Below are 17,025 nucleotides of genomic sequence, written 5' to 3'. Positions count from 1 at the left end.
CTGAGGAAAAAGGCAATGAGTCAAAAAAGTTTAGAAAGCAAATTAAACGATGAAAAGTTGTTATTCCCATATTCTTATTGAAAAGACACCAATGTATAATCAAAGAGAAGTAAAGCGGCCTAGTACTTGGGACTTAGGATGATCCGAAGCCTTGGCAAGGCAACCTGGGCATCAACCAAGCCTTTCATCAAATACGGAAACTGAGGCTGAGGGAAGCCAGCTGACTTACCAGAGCGAATGAACACAAGACAGCATGAGGGTCAAATTTCCTAATTACATGCCGAGGACTGCTGGATTTTGGTAGGAAGCTGTGTTTGCCAGACTATAAAACTTCTTAACTTTATAAAAACAGCATATGGGAAGGATTCTTCTTTTTAAGGAATATTTTTAGTTCATAAGAGGGATTTTAGCCATTTAATACAGCTTTCCATTTAATTATCTAATCATCTTCTTTACCTATTTCTCAAATCTTCCAATAGCTCATACTTTAAAACATCTCCAGATTGCTTTTATTATGTGCCTGGGGTGGGGTATACATAGAAGCAATCACAGAGTTATAAATTCTGATCAATCCTCCTTCCCACTCTCACCTCGGCACCCTTCGAATGTAAACCTTCATTTGTACACAGAGAATTGGTCAGCCCCAGGGCTTTAAGCGGATGCTGGGCCTTTTAGGGCACTTGGTAATTAGCATAGCAGCCTCCCAGGCTGGCCTCCAGACGCTGGGTGGCATATATCATATGTTCATCTGGGAAGTAGCTCCCACTCCCCAGAAGACCCAGAACAAAGGAGCTGGCAGGCTTCGGGGAGAAGGTGCCCAGTCAACAGTGGATTAAAGACACACATTAGTTCCCTCAATAAGCTAATTAGCTCAACAAATGCAAAACCTGAATCATTAAAGAAAGTGGCCCTGATTGCACTGCTGGCTTCTGACTTGGAGTCACCAACCCGGCACGGTGGGAAGAGGGTAGTTACCCAGAAAACAAAACAGCTGTCCACACTAGGGAACTGCAGTGGGATGGGGCTGGATTTTTTATGAAAGTCAAGCCCTGCCGGGAAGTTGCACTGACAAGGATAGAGTACCAGGGAGACCTCTGTGTTTATGCTTGGAAATTTAAATCAATTTAAATATAAATTGCTCTCCTTCTCTGTCATTATGAGAAAGGAGTAAAATGTGGGTTTCAGATCTCTGGTGTGCAAATGGTCATTAACTTTCATTTGACCTTGGGTGTAGAACTAATATTGAATATATGCACAGGGTACACTCATTATACTCATCTAGTTTCCTCACAGAAAATAATGCTCCCAGGAGCTGCACTGCTAGAAGCCGTTTTTCAGCACTCAAATAGAAAACTTGATTCTTCCTTGAGAGCCTCTCTCCCGCCTTCTACCCACCTCTCTGCTCCAAAGCAAGCTCCTCAGGGAGGCTTGGCAACATTTATAAAACATAGGTACTAACAGGTAAAAATCTGAATGACATAACATCATTGTCCTGGACCACATGAGACAAGAGCCTGGTCTATGAGCCCTCACATTCCTGGGGACAGGGACCATCAGTGCTCTGTGAGTTTTCCTTCCCAGTGTCTGAATCTCTAAGCCAGGCAGGGACAAGCGCCCGTTCAGAGTGATAATTACCTTTGTCTATTGAGCCTTATAAACATTACACACCGACACTGAAGTGCCCCAGAGCACTTTGATTTGAAAATAAACACCTTGCATTCTGGAGCACACTCTGTTGTGGCTTTAATTATTCACCTCCTTGGCAAACCAGTTTCAGTTACTACCCTAATGGACACGACCATGGTGAAGGATGAAAAAGAAAATCTGCTTGCTTGCTTTCTGAAATTCTAGACAATCCTCGGGGTTAAAGGAGCCCAACCTCAATACTCTCAGATCCCTTGCTATTCAAGGAGAAATCAGGGCAAAGGGCTATTTTCTTTTATAGTATGCCATCGAATGGTTATTTATCATTTTGACTTAATAGCTCTAATTACAAAAGACAGTGTCATGGGATTTTTTTTAAAGGCAATTTTCTTTGTATCCCAGTGGGAGAGTTAGAAAAATTTACAAAGCATCTGCTGCAAGCATTTTCAAATGGTCCTGGGTTTTACCAATGCTACTATTTTCTTGATTGCAAGAGTTTCACATTTTCAAAGATCTGTTAACTTTACATTGCATTGATAATTACTAAGGCTATTATGGTTTTATGCCCTTTAAAAAATAAAGGAATAAATAACCCGTCAACCACCGAACTGATCTCTGATAACATCATGCCCGGGTGGAGATGGGGTGTGCACATACAAACCCTGTCAGCAAGCAGGGACAGAAGAGCAGTCTCTGAAAATGTTAGAACAAGGAGTTATTATAGCAGCAAAGAAGGAGAGAGAGTTTACAAGCTTCAACAATCAGCATGGTGTTAGGCAAAGCTCTCTCTTCCAGGGAAAACATCCGACATCATCAATCAATCAGGAAGACCACAATGTTGTGTTGATTATTTTAGGAGAAAACACATGCTGCCTCTTTCCTCTTGGCTGACAAATGCTGAACACCACATTCAGTGGGGCTACAAGACAACTGGTGTAGGTCTGTGCTGACCACAAACGACAGGGTTGGCCGGCGTGACATCCAAGAGGTGGCAAAGAAGAAGCCAAGGACGAGAAACAAACTACGTGGAAATATCCGTTGTGAGCGAACAAGGTGCATCCTTAGAGGGCAGGCTATGGAAAACTTAAGAAAACTTCAGTGGTTGAAACTATGACTAAAAACTAAGAATATCTTAATTACTTAAAACACAGGCAACAAACTTCTGTCATTACAGTCCTTTTTAGATCAAACATTCAATATTAGAACACTCAGACATGAGATGAAAAAACATGTAAGAGAAGATCATTATAGATTTAAGGTTTCAATTTTCAACATAAAGTATCACAGAAAACCAGAAAGGCAGAAAGAGTCTAACACAAGAACTGTATGAGCATGTGTGGCTGTCTTTGCTGGCCCCTGACTTTATGATTAACATCTGCTCTCAAGTCCCATTTTATCGTGCATTCTCCTATGTATGAGCTATGTGTCTACAAAAGGGAAAGAGTCAAGTCATACAGGTTCTCCATTAAAAGAAGAAATCTGTCAACTAAAAATACAAAGTGAAAATTTAGAGGACCATGAAAGTCAGAGAAATTCCATAGGTTTAATGGTTAGTTTTTTTCTTCTAAATGTGCCAAAGGAAAAGCATTATTCTCTACTGCTAAAAAATAATCAATCTATTTTACTTCTCATGATAAAGCAACATGAATATCTTGTCTTTGTAATGCTTCTGCCCTGAAGGAGATTATGTCTCTTCAATTGCGTCAGACCTCAAGCCTCACATCAGAGCTTCCTGTCAACATTTCATTTCCCCCAGTTTTACAGACATATTCTTAAGAAGGGGCTTAAAACTGCTAAAATTTCCTAGTAAGTATTGCTGATGACCAGTGATTGTTACTAACAGTAGATCTTCAAAGTTGGCAATTGAACCAGACTACCAGAACAGTAAAAGGACCTTCAACTTGTCTGACAGGTCCACCCTGATTACCAGATCCAGGGGTTGTCTGCTTGAATGCACTGCATGCAGAGTTCATTGCAAGGCAAATAGTGGTGAGCAAGTTGTTGAAATCATACACCCATTCAAATGCCTAATTAAGCTTGAATACAGTATCTAAAGATGATAAAACAAACATGAGGATCTAAGAAGTCTAGGTGGGACAATTTAACTTCAGTGTGAAACACTGGCTTCCCTTTCATCCTTTCTATTAAAGCCTATTAAAAATAATGTTCATAAAAAGCTAAAATTAAACACAATAGAGTGAAGCTATTTTATCCTATTTTATGTTATATATAATTTACTGTCCCAAAGAAATAATACAGTATCTCGGTATAACACTTTCACCTGAATCCCTGGCTGATTTATCCTGGAAAGAGAAAATAGAAAATGCTATCTGCTACTTGGAAAGTGTATGAGCTTTTCATCTAGCTTTTCCATTCTAGGAACAAACGTGGCAAATGGGAATATCTTTTCACAAATCACATCTTTACTCTCATAATCCAGAAAATCACTAACAAGGAAGGGGGCACAGTGTAGTTGGAAAAACTAGGGACTGGATGTTGAGAAAGTTAGGTTTGCATTCTGACTGCAGGCTTTCCAGCCTAGTGATCCCAAGCATAGCACTTCCTCTCTAAATCTTGAGATTGAGACACAACACGAACAATTCCTCCTATGGTGGGCCCGTGCTGTACCGGCTCACCAGCCACTCCCTCTTCTGCTGGTTTTCCTGGAGGGGCTACATCTATCCCAGCCGCAGTCCATGTGCCTTGTGTGGGGGTGTCCTGACCTCTCCAGCCACCCCTGCCATGCTTCTTCTGCTCCAGAGACAGCCATGTCATTTTTCCAACAAGGTTTCTACCAGGACTTCTTTTGGGACTGCCAGCAAAGAGCATCTCCCTTTCTGGTGAGGCTAACCCCATAGATTCTCTATGGAGCCAATAAGTTTCCTTTGTGGTTTTCAGTTTGTTTTTTTAGCAGCCACACCTAAGAGTCCTGAATAAAATATTCCCAAGGTTGTGACTCCATTAAGGGTAAGTGTCATTAATAAAAAGACTATTTATTGCTATAATTAAATATCAGAGTGGAAAGGAATCTCTAAGGTTATCAGATTCTATACCAATCTCCCCATGATACAAATTGCAATCACTTTGCTAAGGTCACAGTGACAGTTAATGGCATAAACAGGGCGTAGAACCCCTTTCTTTCTTTTCCAAACTTTAATATCCTAGATTCTTAGTTTCAAAGAACGTAACTGACTATGGACTAAGCAGACAGAGTAAAATATAACAACTGCCAAGGAGATTTACCAATATGGTATTTCTGGCTTTCCAGAAATAGAAGCCCACCACGGCACAATTTCCTATGATCTCGAGATAATGAGAGCTAAAAGTGCTTTGGCTGTGGATTCCTAGAAAAGGGGAAAAACATATCTCCCAAGACTCTAATTAGCTAACATTAGCAGCAGAAGCAATTGAACAAAAAGAAAGTGCAAGGATATCTGTGCTAATTTTTGTAAATCTCCTGAAGCCTTAAAATGCAATTCACGCTCACTAAGGTTAGCATTTGAAAGAGAAAACTGTTTAAAGGCACATCCTAATGGCCTTTTACAAAATTACAACAAAATGGATTTTTTTACTAAGCCAGAGTCTTGAATCATTTATATAATCTATTGATTGGCCATTACTTTTATTTCTGTTTGTATGGTGATCTGAAATCAAAAACTTTTGCTTTATGTGAATTCTTAGTTTAATAACCCTTGGCAATGAGACATAAATCTGGTATGACCACCTGAGCCCTAATTAACCGTTTTACTGCAAGACATAAGATATTAGGGTAATCAATTCCTTCATGTACCAACTGTCATTTAATACTTTTTATTATATATATACCAACTTCTTTTTCTTCTTCCTTAAAAAATAAACCAACCCTCAAAATAGTTTTAGAAAACAACACCAAGCACAGAAAGTACCATTCTACAGTTGGAACTCTATTTTAATTAATACTATGCTTAATGTCTCTGCATTTTATCACCTCCTAACTACACAGTAATAAGTTTTTCTTTTTCAAACAGTGACTCATTAATGCTTTTCATTTATGAAACATGTTGTAATTTAATAACAGCAGGGGCCATATTTACCTTTGCTACTGTATCGTATCCTCACATCTTACACTATACCTGGCATACAGAAGGTGCCAAATTAGAATCTGAAAAAGGCATGAATGAATGCAATACCTAGGACACCCTCTCTTGTATCTTATCATTGTTATTCTTCATCTACAATCAATGTCAACTCAAGCAGTGAGAGTATAGAGTGAAATAGGTAAGTGATCTCTAGTACTTTCATATTTGGATTCATTGAATATTTTAATATACAATTTGCTGGTTATTTCTGTCTCAAAACTGCTTACAAAATTTGTTTGAGGTGCCTAAAAGAAATGTCTTTGTTTTTCTCTAAAACAATCTTGTCCACTCATGTTATTTTTCTAACTAGAAAATATATTCAGTTAAAGTCAACAAGGGGCTCCTGGGTGGCTCAGTCAGTTAAATGTCTCACTCTTGACTTTGGCTCAGGTCATGATCTCATGTTCTTGAGTTCAAGCCCTGAACTGGGACCCTGTGCTGATGGTGTGGAGAATGCTCAGGATTCTGTCTCCCTCTTTTTCTGCCCCTCTCCTGCCTGCACTCTCTCTCTCAAAATAAATAAAAATAAACTTTAAAATAAAGTCAGGCACAAAATAAGAATGCCAACTATCAATGACATTAGTCAGCCTTATATTGGAGGACACTGGCTAATGAAATAGTATGAGATAAAATGGGGTTTTTTGAATTGGTGAGAGAGAGACAAACTAGGCATTATTGATAGGTGATACATTTGCCCATACAGGAAATCCAAGATCATTTCAAAACAAGCTATTAGAATTCATTTGAGTTCAACACTTTCGCTAGACACAAAATCAAGGGTTCTCATGCAGCAAAAATACCAATGATACAAGACAATAGATATAGATGTGGATATCAACAAACTGATTCTAAAGTTTATATGGAGGGGAAAGACCCAGAATAGCTAACATGTTATTAAAGGAGAAGTACAAAGTTGGATGACTGACACTACATGATATCAACACTTACTATAAAGGTACTGTAGCAAGACAGTGGAGTACTGTCAAAATAAGAGAGAAATAGATCAATGGAACTGATCAGAGAGCCTAGAAATAGACCCACACAAATCAGTATCTTTGACAAAGGAGCAAAGGAAATATAACGGATAAAAGAGAGACTTCAACAAATGATGCTGGAACAACTAGACGTTCACATGCAAAAAAATGAACCGAGACACAATCCTGACACCTTTCACAAAAGTTAACTCAAGGGGCACCTGGGTGGCTCAGCTGGCTAAGTGTCGAACTCCTGGTTTCAGCTCAGGTCATGATCTCATGGTGCAGAGCTTACTTGGGATTCTCATTCTCTTCCCCTCCTCCAATCACGCAGGTGTTCTCTCTCTCTCTCTCTCTCTCTCTCTCTCTCTCTCCCTCTCCCTTTCTCTCTCTCTCTCTCTCTCTCAAAATAAATAAACTTAAAAATATTAACTCAAAATGGATCATGGATCTAATAAAAAATGCAAAAGTACAGAATTTCTAGAATATGACATGGGAGAGAATTTAGATGACCTTGACTATGGCATGACTTTTTAGATACAACACCGAAGACATGATTCCATGAAAGAAGGATAAGCTTGACTTCACTGAAATTAAAAACATCTGCTTTTCAAAAGACAATGTAAAGCGAATGAGAAGACAAGCCACAGACTAGGAGAAAATATTTGCAAAAAAACACCTGAAAAAGAACTGTCCCTCAAAATATATAAAGAACTCTTAAAAGTCAAAAGCAAAAAAAATCTTGCTAAAAGGTGGGCCAAAGACAAAGATGTACAGATGGCAAATAAGCATATAGAAAGATGCTCCACATCTTGTGTCATCAGGGAAACACAATTAAAACAACAATGAGTTGCCACTACACAACTATTAGTGTGACCAAAGTCCAGAACACTGACAACAACAAAGTAAGATATGGAGCTGGTAAAGATATGGAGCAACAGTAACTAACTCTCATGCATTCCTGGTGGGAATGCATAATGGCATAGCCACTTTGGCAGGCAGTTTGGTGATATCCTAAAAAACGAACCATACTCTTTCCACACCATCCAGAAATTGTGTTCCTTGATATTTACACAAAGAAGCTGAAAATTTACATCTACACAGAAACCTGCACAGTGATGTTTACAGCAGCTTTATTTATAATTGCCCAAACTAGGAAGCAACCAAGATGCCCTTCAAGATGAATGGATAAATAAACTGTGGAGGACACAGATGATGGAATGTTACTGAATACTAAAAAGAAATGAGCTATCAAGCCACGAAAAGTCATGAAGCAATCTTAAATGCGTATTACGAGGCAAAAGGAGCCAATCTGAAAAGGCTGCATACTCTGTGAATACAACTATATGACATTCTGGCAAAGGTAAGACTAATAACACAGTGAAACATGAGTAGTGGCCAGGGTTTGGGAGAAAGAAATAAATAGGTGAAACACAGAGGATTCTTAGGGTAGTGAAACTATTTTGTATGATACTCTAATGGTAGATACATTTCATTATACATTTGCCCAAACCCCTAAAATGTACAATAGAGACTAAACCCTAATGTAAACTATAGACTTCGGGTAGTAATGATGTATCAGTGTAGGCTCACTGATTTAGCAAACGTGCTACTCTGAGATGTTGGAGGGGAGGCTTTAGTAGGAGGGGACGCTGTGTATCAGTAGGCACACAGCTTCCATATAGCTCTGTGTCCTTTCTGTTCAATTTTTCTGTGAACCCAAAACTTCTCTAAAAAGTAAACATTTTAAAAACAAAAGAGTCATTGAAGATAAACACTTGAGAAACCATCATAGAAGAGAAGTGAAATAGAGAGAAAGAGAGAAACTGTTCATTTACAATAGTAACCAAAATTACAAGGTAACTAAAAATACAAACTAAATGGGCAAGACCTTTATGGAGAAATTTCTTAGTGGGACTGAAAATTTGAAAAAATAAAAAAGGTATCCTAAGTTCTTGAATGGAAATGCTTATTTCCAAAGTGTCAAATCTATCTAATGATCTATAACTGCAATATACTTTAAAATATTCCTGTATCAGATTTCACAGAACCTGACCAAATAAAACTACGAGAACAAGAAAGGTAAGAAGAGATTTGCCTTATTCCCACCCTGGAAAAAGTCTTATTCTAAAGCTTTGATAACTGAAACAATATATATGAATACCATATATGATGGAGTTAGCATCATATCCAATGACTGCTACTGGAGTCACTGGCTTAGCATAAAGAAAACATCAAACTTGATTTCTACCAGGCATCATATAAAAAAACAAATTCCAGAAGACGTAAAGTCCTAAATGTGAAAAACCAAACTTTAATACTGTCTACACCTAGCTACCGACCTAGCTATTCCATTTTTAGTAATTTATTATGAGAAAATAATTAGCAAAAGGAAAAATGATACAACCATAAGAATATATCCTTAGGTCCTTCCATTATTATTTATGACAGGAAATAAACCCTAAATATACAACCAAGAATTAGTTAAATAAATTTTATAGTGTATATAGCTAATGAAACTGAAGATGTAGATTCATATTATTGACATGAAAATGAACCTTGTACAAAGTAGATTATATATATCTATAGTAATCAAGCCTCGTGAATACCAATGGAATCTGTTCAATGGAGAAGAACGGAGAAACTGGAAATATATCCACGCAGATATGCCAAACTTATTTTGACAAAGGTGCAAAAGCAATTCAATGAAAGAAAGATGGTCTCTTCAACAAATGGTGATGGAGCAACTGTACATTCATCAGCCAAAAAAAACAAGTGACAAAAACAACAAAAAAAACCCAAACCAAACAAAACAACAAGGAAACAACAAAATCTTGACCTAAGTCTTAAACCTTATACAAAAACTAAAAAATATTATTAAATTAATAATCATGGATTCAAATTTAAAACTAAAACTTGCATGGAAAAAGAAAGGCACAAGAGAAATCTTTGGGGTCTAGGGCTAGGCAAAGAATTCTTAGACATACTCCCAAAGACATGACCCATTGAAAAAATTAATAAATTGACTTTTCCCAAATTAAAAACTTTTGCTCTGTGAAAGACTTTGATAATAAAATGAAAGGACAAGCTATAGCCTGGGAGAAAATATTTGCCAACCACATATCCAGCAAAGGACTGGTATTTGCAATATGTAAAGAACTCTTAAAACTCAACAGGAAACTAACAATTCAATTACGAAAAGGACAAGAGCCATGTAGAGACAGTTCGTGAACGATGACACGCAGATGACAAATAACCAACCAAAGACATTCAATATCATTAGCCATTAGGGAAATGAAAAAAGTGAGATACCACTTCATGCCTATTAGAATGGCTAAAATAAAAACTAGTGACGATACGAAAAGCTAACAAGGATATGGAGAAGCTGAATCACGTACACACTGCTAGCAAGAACATAAAATGGTATAGCTACTCTGGAAAACAGTTTGGTAGTTTCTTAAAAAACTGAACATGCAACTACCCAACAACCCAGCAATCATACTCAAGGGCATTTGTTCCAGAGGAATGAAGACTTAGGTTTAAATATAAACTGATTCATGATTGTCTGTAGATGTAGTTTAATTCATAATAGCCCAAACTCAAAACAACTCAGATGTCCTTTGGTGGGTGAATGGTAAACATGCTGTCATACATTCCTATGATGGAATACTATACAGCAATAAAAAGTAATGAGCTATTGATATACAGCAACCTGAATGAATCTCCAGAGAATTATGGCAAGTGAAAAGAGCTATTTCCAAATGGTTATATACTGTATTATTCATTTATTTAGTATTTGTGAAAGGACAAAACTTATAGAAATAGAGAACACATTTTCCACATCTGTGTCCAAAGGTGCTTGTTTCAACAGGCACAGGGCCCACCCCTTCACTGCCTTCAGGTCTTCTCAAAGGCCCTTTACCAGAGGCCTTCCCATCCCACTCTATGGGAATTAGCAAACCCTCTTCTCCAGCCTCCCTTTCTAAAGTTATTTACTCTGTTTTTCTCCAGCCACGACACACTGGAAGTTTATTATTTCCCTTAACTTTTTCTGAAACTTAAAAAAAGAAAAAAAAAAAAAAAGAGTCCTATTCTCAAAGGCACTGCCATTCCAATTCAAACAAACTGTAAGTTTTGTCTTTTTATGAGGACAGAAAACAAGAGCAGCTCTAGCACAGTTTACTTTTAAGCCCTCCCTCTCGAAACTTTTATACTGATGTCCTTTCTCCATCTTGGCCTCCATCTATGGAAATAGACACGATCTAATCCTGGCACTGAGGAGCCCTACTCAGTCTGCACTTTCTGTTCACCATCCTGGGGGCCAAGATCGCTGTTCTTTTACATCCTCCTCTCTACCTTTATGGCATACAGTCCCTGTGTCCTCTACAGCAGCCAAATCAACAAAAAAAATAGTACAAATATAATAAGCTAATTCATACTAAGGGATGTTTGATTCAAAAGCTAACTGACAGAAAAGCCAATTCTTAGACTTTCTTTTTTCCTAAGAGTTTCTAATTGGAAAAAGAAAGATGTAAAATGCATGGTTTGTGTTCTCAAGATATTTCTGTTCCATTTAGTTCTTCAATTTTTGTCATCTCTTTGATTTTGTCATAGTCTTTCTGTCTGAAAAGTCTTATTCCAGTTTACCATGATCCAAGAAGCGTCTCCCTTCTGTTTGTCTTGCTATTCAGCACGGATCTCCTCCCTGTGAACAGCAGAGGATGCCTCCCTCTGACACTCTTCTTAAGTGTTTTTCTACCTCAGTGAGTCTCTATCTCATATTGAATTTCAGCAGTGTATGGCTTTCTCTCCTTCAAAATCCAATTGAAAGCTCCTTTTACCTCTCCACATATTGCTTTCAGATAGTATCCTATAGGTATTAGGGATCAGATCCACTCAATTAGTTTTACATGAAATGCTCCCTTTTAAATGGCATTGCACAAATCTTTTTAGAAGAAACTACTTTGAAATGAAAAACATACCCTTAAACAAAGACCACCTTTATGTTAGTTTCCTCTGTCACTATGGTAGGTAAGTGCAATGTGGTTTGCTTTCTTGAGTTCTGTACTCAGACTTTTTTCATAGTTGCAATGGACTATAAACGTATTTATTTTTAATTTTATTTTTCCTTGAAATATGAAATAAAACAAGGCAGTAAAATTTTAAAGAACGATATATAATAGCTTATGCTATTTTAGTGGGATAATAGGTAACTTTAAAAACACACAGTGATACTTTTCTGCATTCTGCATCACAGCTTCCTGAGACACACTCAGCCCCAGGAAGGACTACTCACCAGACTTCCTTGCTTTCAAAGCAATCACAGCTGCCAGCTCTCTCTGCACCTGATAAGATATTAGGAGGAAAAAAAATAAAATGAGGATAAGAAAAATGAAGCTATCAAAAGCAGTACTCTGTGCTTAGGTCTGCACTGAAATTAAGAATTATTGCAATTAAAGTTATGTTGCTGTCACTTTTTTGGGTTTTGTTTGTTTTTAGTATAATGGAAAAACCCCTGCAAAGGAATTTTAGGTCAAATATCTGGAAGAATCATAGGGACATAAAATAAATTAGACAGTTGCCAGAATGTATACATTGTAAAACATTAGTATTTTTGCTATGATGAAGGGAAGAGCCTCAAAACTGTAAATATAAGATATTCAGATAGAATGAAAATAATAACTTATTAAAACATGTATGATACCTTGACAAAGATATTAAATACTATTTATTCTTCAAAGATTCTAGCTTATATAGAAATTTTAGAAAAGTTAAAATAGAGGATCCTGGTGTAATTGGATCTCTACTCAAACACAATCAATGTTCACTTGAAGTCTGACAGGTTTACAGCAACCATTCTGGAAAATATGTCACATAAAAGCAAGTGCCATTGACTCACAGGGAGAGTGAGATGGAAATAGACAAAATGAACTTTAAAACTGTAAGTGTCTTCAACTCCACTTATCTGTCCAGATTTTTGCTTGCTCACTGTCCCTCTCCAACCCCCCCCCCCCCACTTTGAATGCTTAAGTCCTTTCCTAAAAGCATTCTCAAAGACGAACTTAAAAACAAAAAAGATAACCACAGTTACTTTCAGGGCCTTTGGGTATCTCAGTCAGTTGGGTGTCCAACTTTGGCTCAGGTCATGATATCGTGGTTCGTGAATTCAACCCCACGTCAGGCTCTCTTCTGTCAGAGGGGAGCCCACTTGGGATCCTCTATCACCCTCTCTCTCTCTCCCTCCCCCATTTGCTCTCAGTCTCTCAAAAAATAAACATTAAAACAAATATAACCATAGTCACTTTCTTTTAATTTTTAAAAATGTTTTTATTTTTGAGAGACAGAGCACAAGTGGGGAGGAGCAGAGAGAGAGAGGGAGACACAGAATCTGAAGAAGGCTCCAGGCTTTGAGCTGTCAGCAGGAATTGAACTCACAAACTGCAAAATCATAACCTGAGCTAAAGTTGGACATTTATCCAACTGAGCCACCCAGGCCCCCCAACCATAGTCACTTTCAAAAATAACATGACTAAAAAAAAAAAAAAAAAAAAAGATACCATGAAGATAATAATCTTTGGAATATCTATGTTTATCAGCAACAAAATTTCCATAATGAGCAAGCTCATTCCTCTCCAGGACACAGTCTTTTAAGCTTAGAAGTATATGTGTATTCAGGTGTTTGGAAGTGCTGGTGAGTTTGGAAGCAGCTTAATACATTACACTAATGACATTTTATAGGGAAAACTCACAAGTTCAAGGTTACAGAAGATTTGCTATTGAAATTAATCTAATTTATATTCATTTACTTGAAGGGGAAAGGAGATATATATGCTATACTCTGGGACTCCACTGTGAACTGCTTTCACAATGGCAAGGCATCACCCCGCTGAGGAAGACAGTTTCCCCTACTGCTTTACTGCCCTGTTTTCCCTGTCTGGCTTGTATGTGTGTGCCATGAAAAATGGCATATTCTTGATTTAGCGCCCTCTTTGATACCTTAAGACTCTCTCTAGAAAATTATACAGTACTGAGAAGACTATCAGTCTCTCTTCAACCCTGTGATGTCAGCTCTGAAAATGCTCATGGTAGTAAAGTTTGCAGCTGAAGAATTTAGGGAAGGGGCACTGGGTAGCTCAGTCAGTTAAGCGTCTGACTCTTGATTTTGGCTCAGGTCATGATCTCTCATGGATCATGGGTTTGAGCTCCACACTGGGCAGTGCAGAGCCTGCTTGGGATTCTTTCTCTCCCTCTTTCTCTGCCCCTCCCCTGCTCACACATGCATGCTCGCTCTTGCTCTCTCACTCTCTCTCTCAATAAGTAAATAAACTTAAAAAAAAAAAAAAAAGGACTTAGGCAGAAAAAGAAATAGAGGGCCAGAGGAAAGAGAAAAGATACGTGACCACTAAAAACTCTTTACGAATACTTGCATGGGTAGTCAAATAAAAACAGCCATAAATGAAAACATCACTTATCGCATCCTTTATAAATATTTGAAATCGTTTCAAAGGTTTATAGTACAATGACCCTCTCTATTTGGGATTTTCCTCTCTCACAGTGTCACAAATTCTCAGGGATGGGGACAAAGATGCAGACAATAAACACCCACTGGGATCTTGTCAATGGCTTCTTGACTTTAAGACCTCCCAGGGAAGATCCCATCGTGGTTCAGGGACAGAAGTCAGTTTTCCATACCTGAAATTCACAGCTCTCCAAGAGTTTTTCTTTCTCTAATTAGAAATAAATCTCAAAATATAAAGAGCTCAGATAAAAACAGGTTATTAGGAAGCACCTGGGTGGCTCAGTCAGTTAAGTGTCCAACTTCAGCTCAGGTCATGATCTCAAGGTTTGTGGGTTTGAGCCCTGTACCGGGCTCTGTGCTGACAGAGCTTCGGATTCTCTGTCTTCCTCTCTCTTTCTGCCCCTCCCCCACTCATGCTCTGTTTCTGTCTCAATAATAAATAAACATTTAAAAATAAAAAGGAAAAAGAAAAAGAAAGTATTAGATTCCCAACTTTGTATAGTATCTCATCTTTTCAAAGATGTGGTGGGGCAAGGAAGGAATAGGGTGCAAAAGAAACAGACACAACATTTTGGCAGAACTGAAGGAGAGGAGAGAGGCCAATGAGAGAGACAAGAACTTCACAGGTAAGTGGAGAAGATATCTAAGCTTTAAAAAAAATTTTTTTAAGTAAATGAGATGACTCCATAGAGCTACACTAAATCCCCTGAACGTCTGCCATCAGGAAGGACGTAAAAGTGTTTTATGCAGAGTGGGGTGTGGAATAGTTTCCATGTTTCTGCCCAAAATGGAGGTTTTTGATAAAAAACCCAAAGGTGGGTATTCTTCCTAAAAAACACAAAAGACAAAGTGCTGATGGAGCAAAAACACAAACTAGCCAAGATCTTATTACACGTTCCTACAGCATCTTCACAGAAACTTTTTTCTTTTTTCTGAAGCACACTGGCAAGTTTTTAATCATTTTCAAATGAATGACTAATTCCTGTCTTCTGGATGGAAGCTCCACTGAGGCAGGGACCTGTTTGTCTATTTATGGTATTATCCAGGACAATAGTCAGCGATCATTCATTGACCCACAGGAGGTGGATGCATAAGTAATCTTTAAAACAACAACAGCAACACGGAAAGGACCTAGGGGAGAGAAAAATGCAAAGAGAAGACATTCCCTACTAATAAGCTACTCCCAGCACGAATCTTCAGAATAGAATATTAGAAGGACTCAGGGCCTCCTATGCAAATATTATTATATTGAAAACTAAAAAACTCTAAGGGGTGCCTAGGTGGCTCAGTTGGTTAAGCATGCAATTTCAGGTCAGGTCATGATCTCACAGTCCGTGGGTTCGAGCCCCATGTCGGGCTCTGTGCTGACAGCTCAGAGCCTGGAGCCTGCTTCAGATAATGTGCCTTCCTCTCCTTCTGCCCCTCCTCTGCTCACCATCTGTCTGTCTCTGTCTCTCAAAAATAAATAAAAATGTTTAAAAAAAGTTTTTTTAAAAGAAGGCTAAAACTTTGAGCGACTGCAGAAACAGAAACTAGAATTTTATTTAAGTTCTAATAAGGGATTGGTTGGCACTGAATAAGAAATCCCATGTTCCAGCACTGTCTAGGCTTTAGATGGCCAGGACCCTCGCCCACATTTGCACAACTTCCTGTGAGACCCTAAGCAAAAGCCATCCAGTTATGATATGCTCCTGAATTCCTGACATTCAGGAACTGTTTTTTTTTTTTAATGTTTGTTTATTTATGTGTGTGAGAGAGAAAGAGAGAGAGTAAGCAAGCAGGAGAGGAGGGGCAGAGGGAGGGAGACAGGAGACGGAGAATCCCAAGCAGGCTCCACGATGTCAGCACAGACGCCAACACTGGGCTCCAACACATAAACTGTGAGATCATGACCTGAGCTGGAATCAAGAGTTGGATGCTTAACGAGGCACCCCCAGGAACTATTTGGGATAATAAATATATAGTTTTAAACCACTAAATTTTGAGGCCTTTTGTTATATCCAAGAGTCTTTTATAAGAAAATAGTTAGCTTTCTACTTTATCTACCTGTGTTGTTGGTTAACCTTGGTTTCTCTCACTATAACAGTAATGAATACTCTTCTACACCAGGCTCAAGAAAGATACACATGCGGGAGTGCCTGGTTGGCTCAGTCAGTTGAGCATCAGATTCTTGATCTTGGCTCAATTCGTGATCTTCTAGTTGGTGAGATCAAGCCCCATGATGGGCTCTGTGCTAACAACATGAAGCTGGCTTGGGATTCTCTCTTTCCCTCTCTCTCTGCTCCTCCCCTGTTCATGCTCGCTTGCTCGCTCTCTCTCTCTCTCTCTCTCGCCCCCCAAGGTAAATACATACATAAATACATAAACTTTAAAAAATAAAGACACACGTGCAGAGCCAAGAGCTACATGCTGATACTGGCCATTGTCATTATTTAACGTGGGTGCTAAACCACTACCTAGGTAGTAGAAAAAGTGTACAGTTACTACCTTGGCCTTTTCTATCATAATCCTTCTCCACTATGACTGAAGCCCTTGGGGCTAGATGTACTTCAGCATTCAAACTTTTATACATTTCAGAAAGGGATCCTATCTATGTCCCAGTATCAGTGAGGTCTGGGGTGGCAATGTGTCATCAAAAATCAGACACATTTCTGCAATGAAATAAATAACTATTCATACCAAATGAGACAACAGAAGATTAGAAGAAGCCTCAGGATGTTCAGTGTAGTTTAGACTTTGTCATCAAGTTATGAGAAACTTATTTTTCAGA

The 17,025-nt window shown here is 38.3% G+C and overlaps 1 protein-coding gene across 2 annotated transcripts in view; it reads right to left on the bottom strand.

Moving 5' to 3' along the window:
• The window catches only part of RAPGEF5 (Rap guanine nucleotide exchange factor 5), a 223,580-nt gene that overhangs the window by 125,795 nt on the left and 80,760 nt on the right, over positions 1-17,025 (bottom strand). For both annotated transcript variants that reach the window (XM_039238850.1, XM_039238851.1), the window contains one exon: positions 12,033-12,081. In XM_039238850.1, the coding sequence (XP_039094781.1) occupies positions 12,033-12,081 (49 nt within the window). The remainder of the gene's footprint in view (positions 1-12,032; positions 12,082-17,025) is intronic.

This window comes from Hyaena hyaena, unplaced genomic scaffold, assembly GCF_003009895.1.
Source record: "Hyaena hyaena isolate Hyena2069 unplaced genomic scaffold, ASM300989v1 scaffold_149, whole genome shotgun sequence".
Lineage (NCBI taxonomy): Eukaryota > Metazoa > Chordata > Mammalia > Carnivora > Hyaenidae > Hyaena > Hyaena hyaena.
The sequence above is the reverse complement of the archived record's forward strand: the minus strand, read 5'-3'. Positions and strand labels throughout refer to the sequence as shown.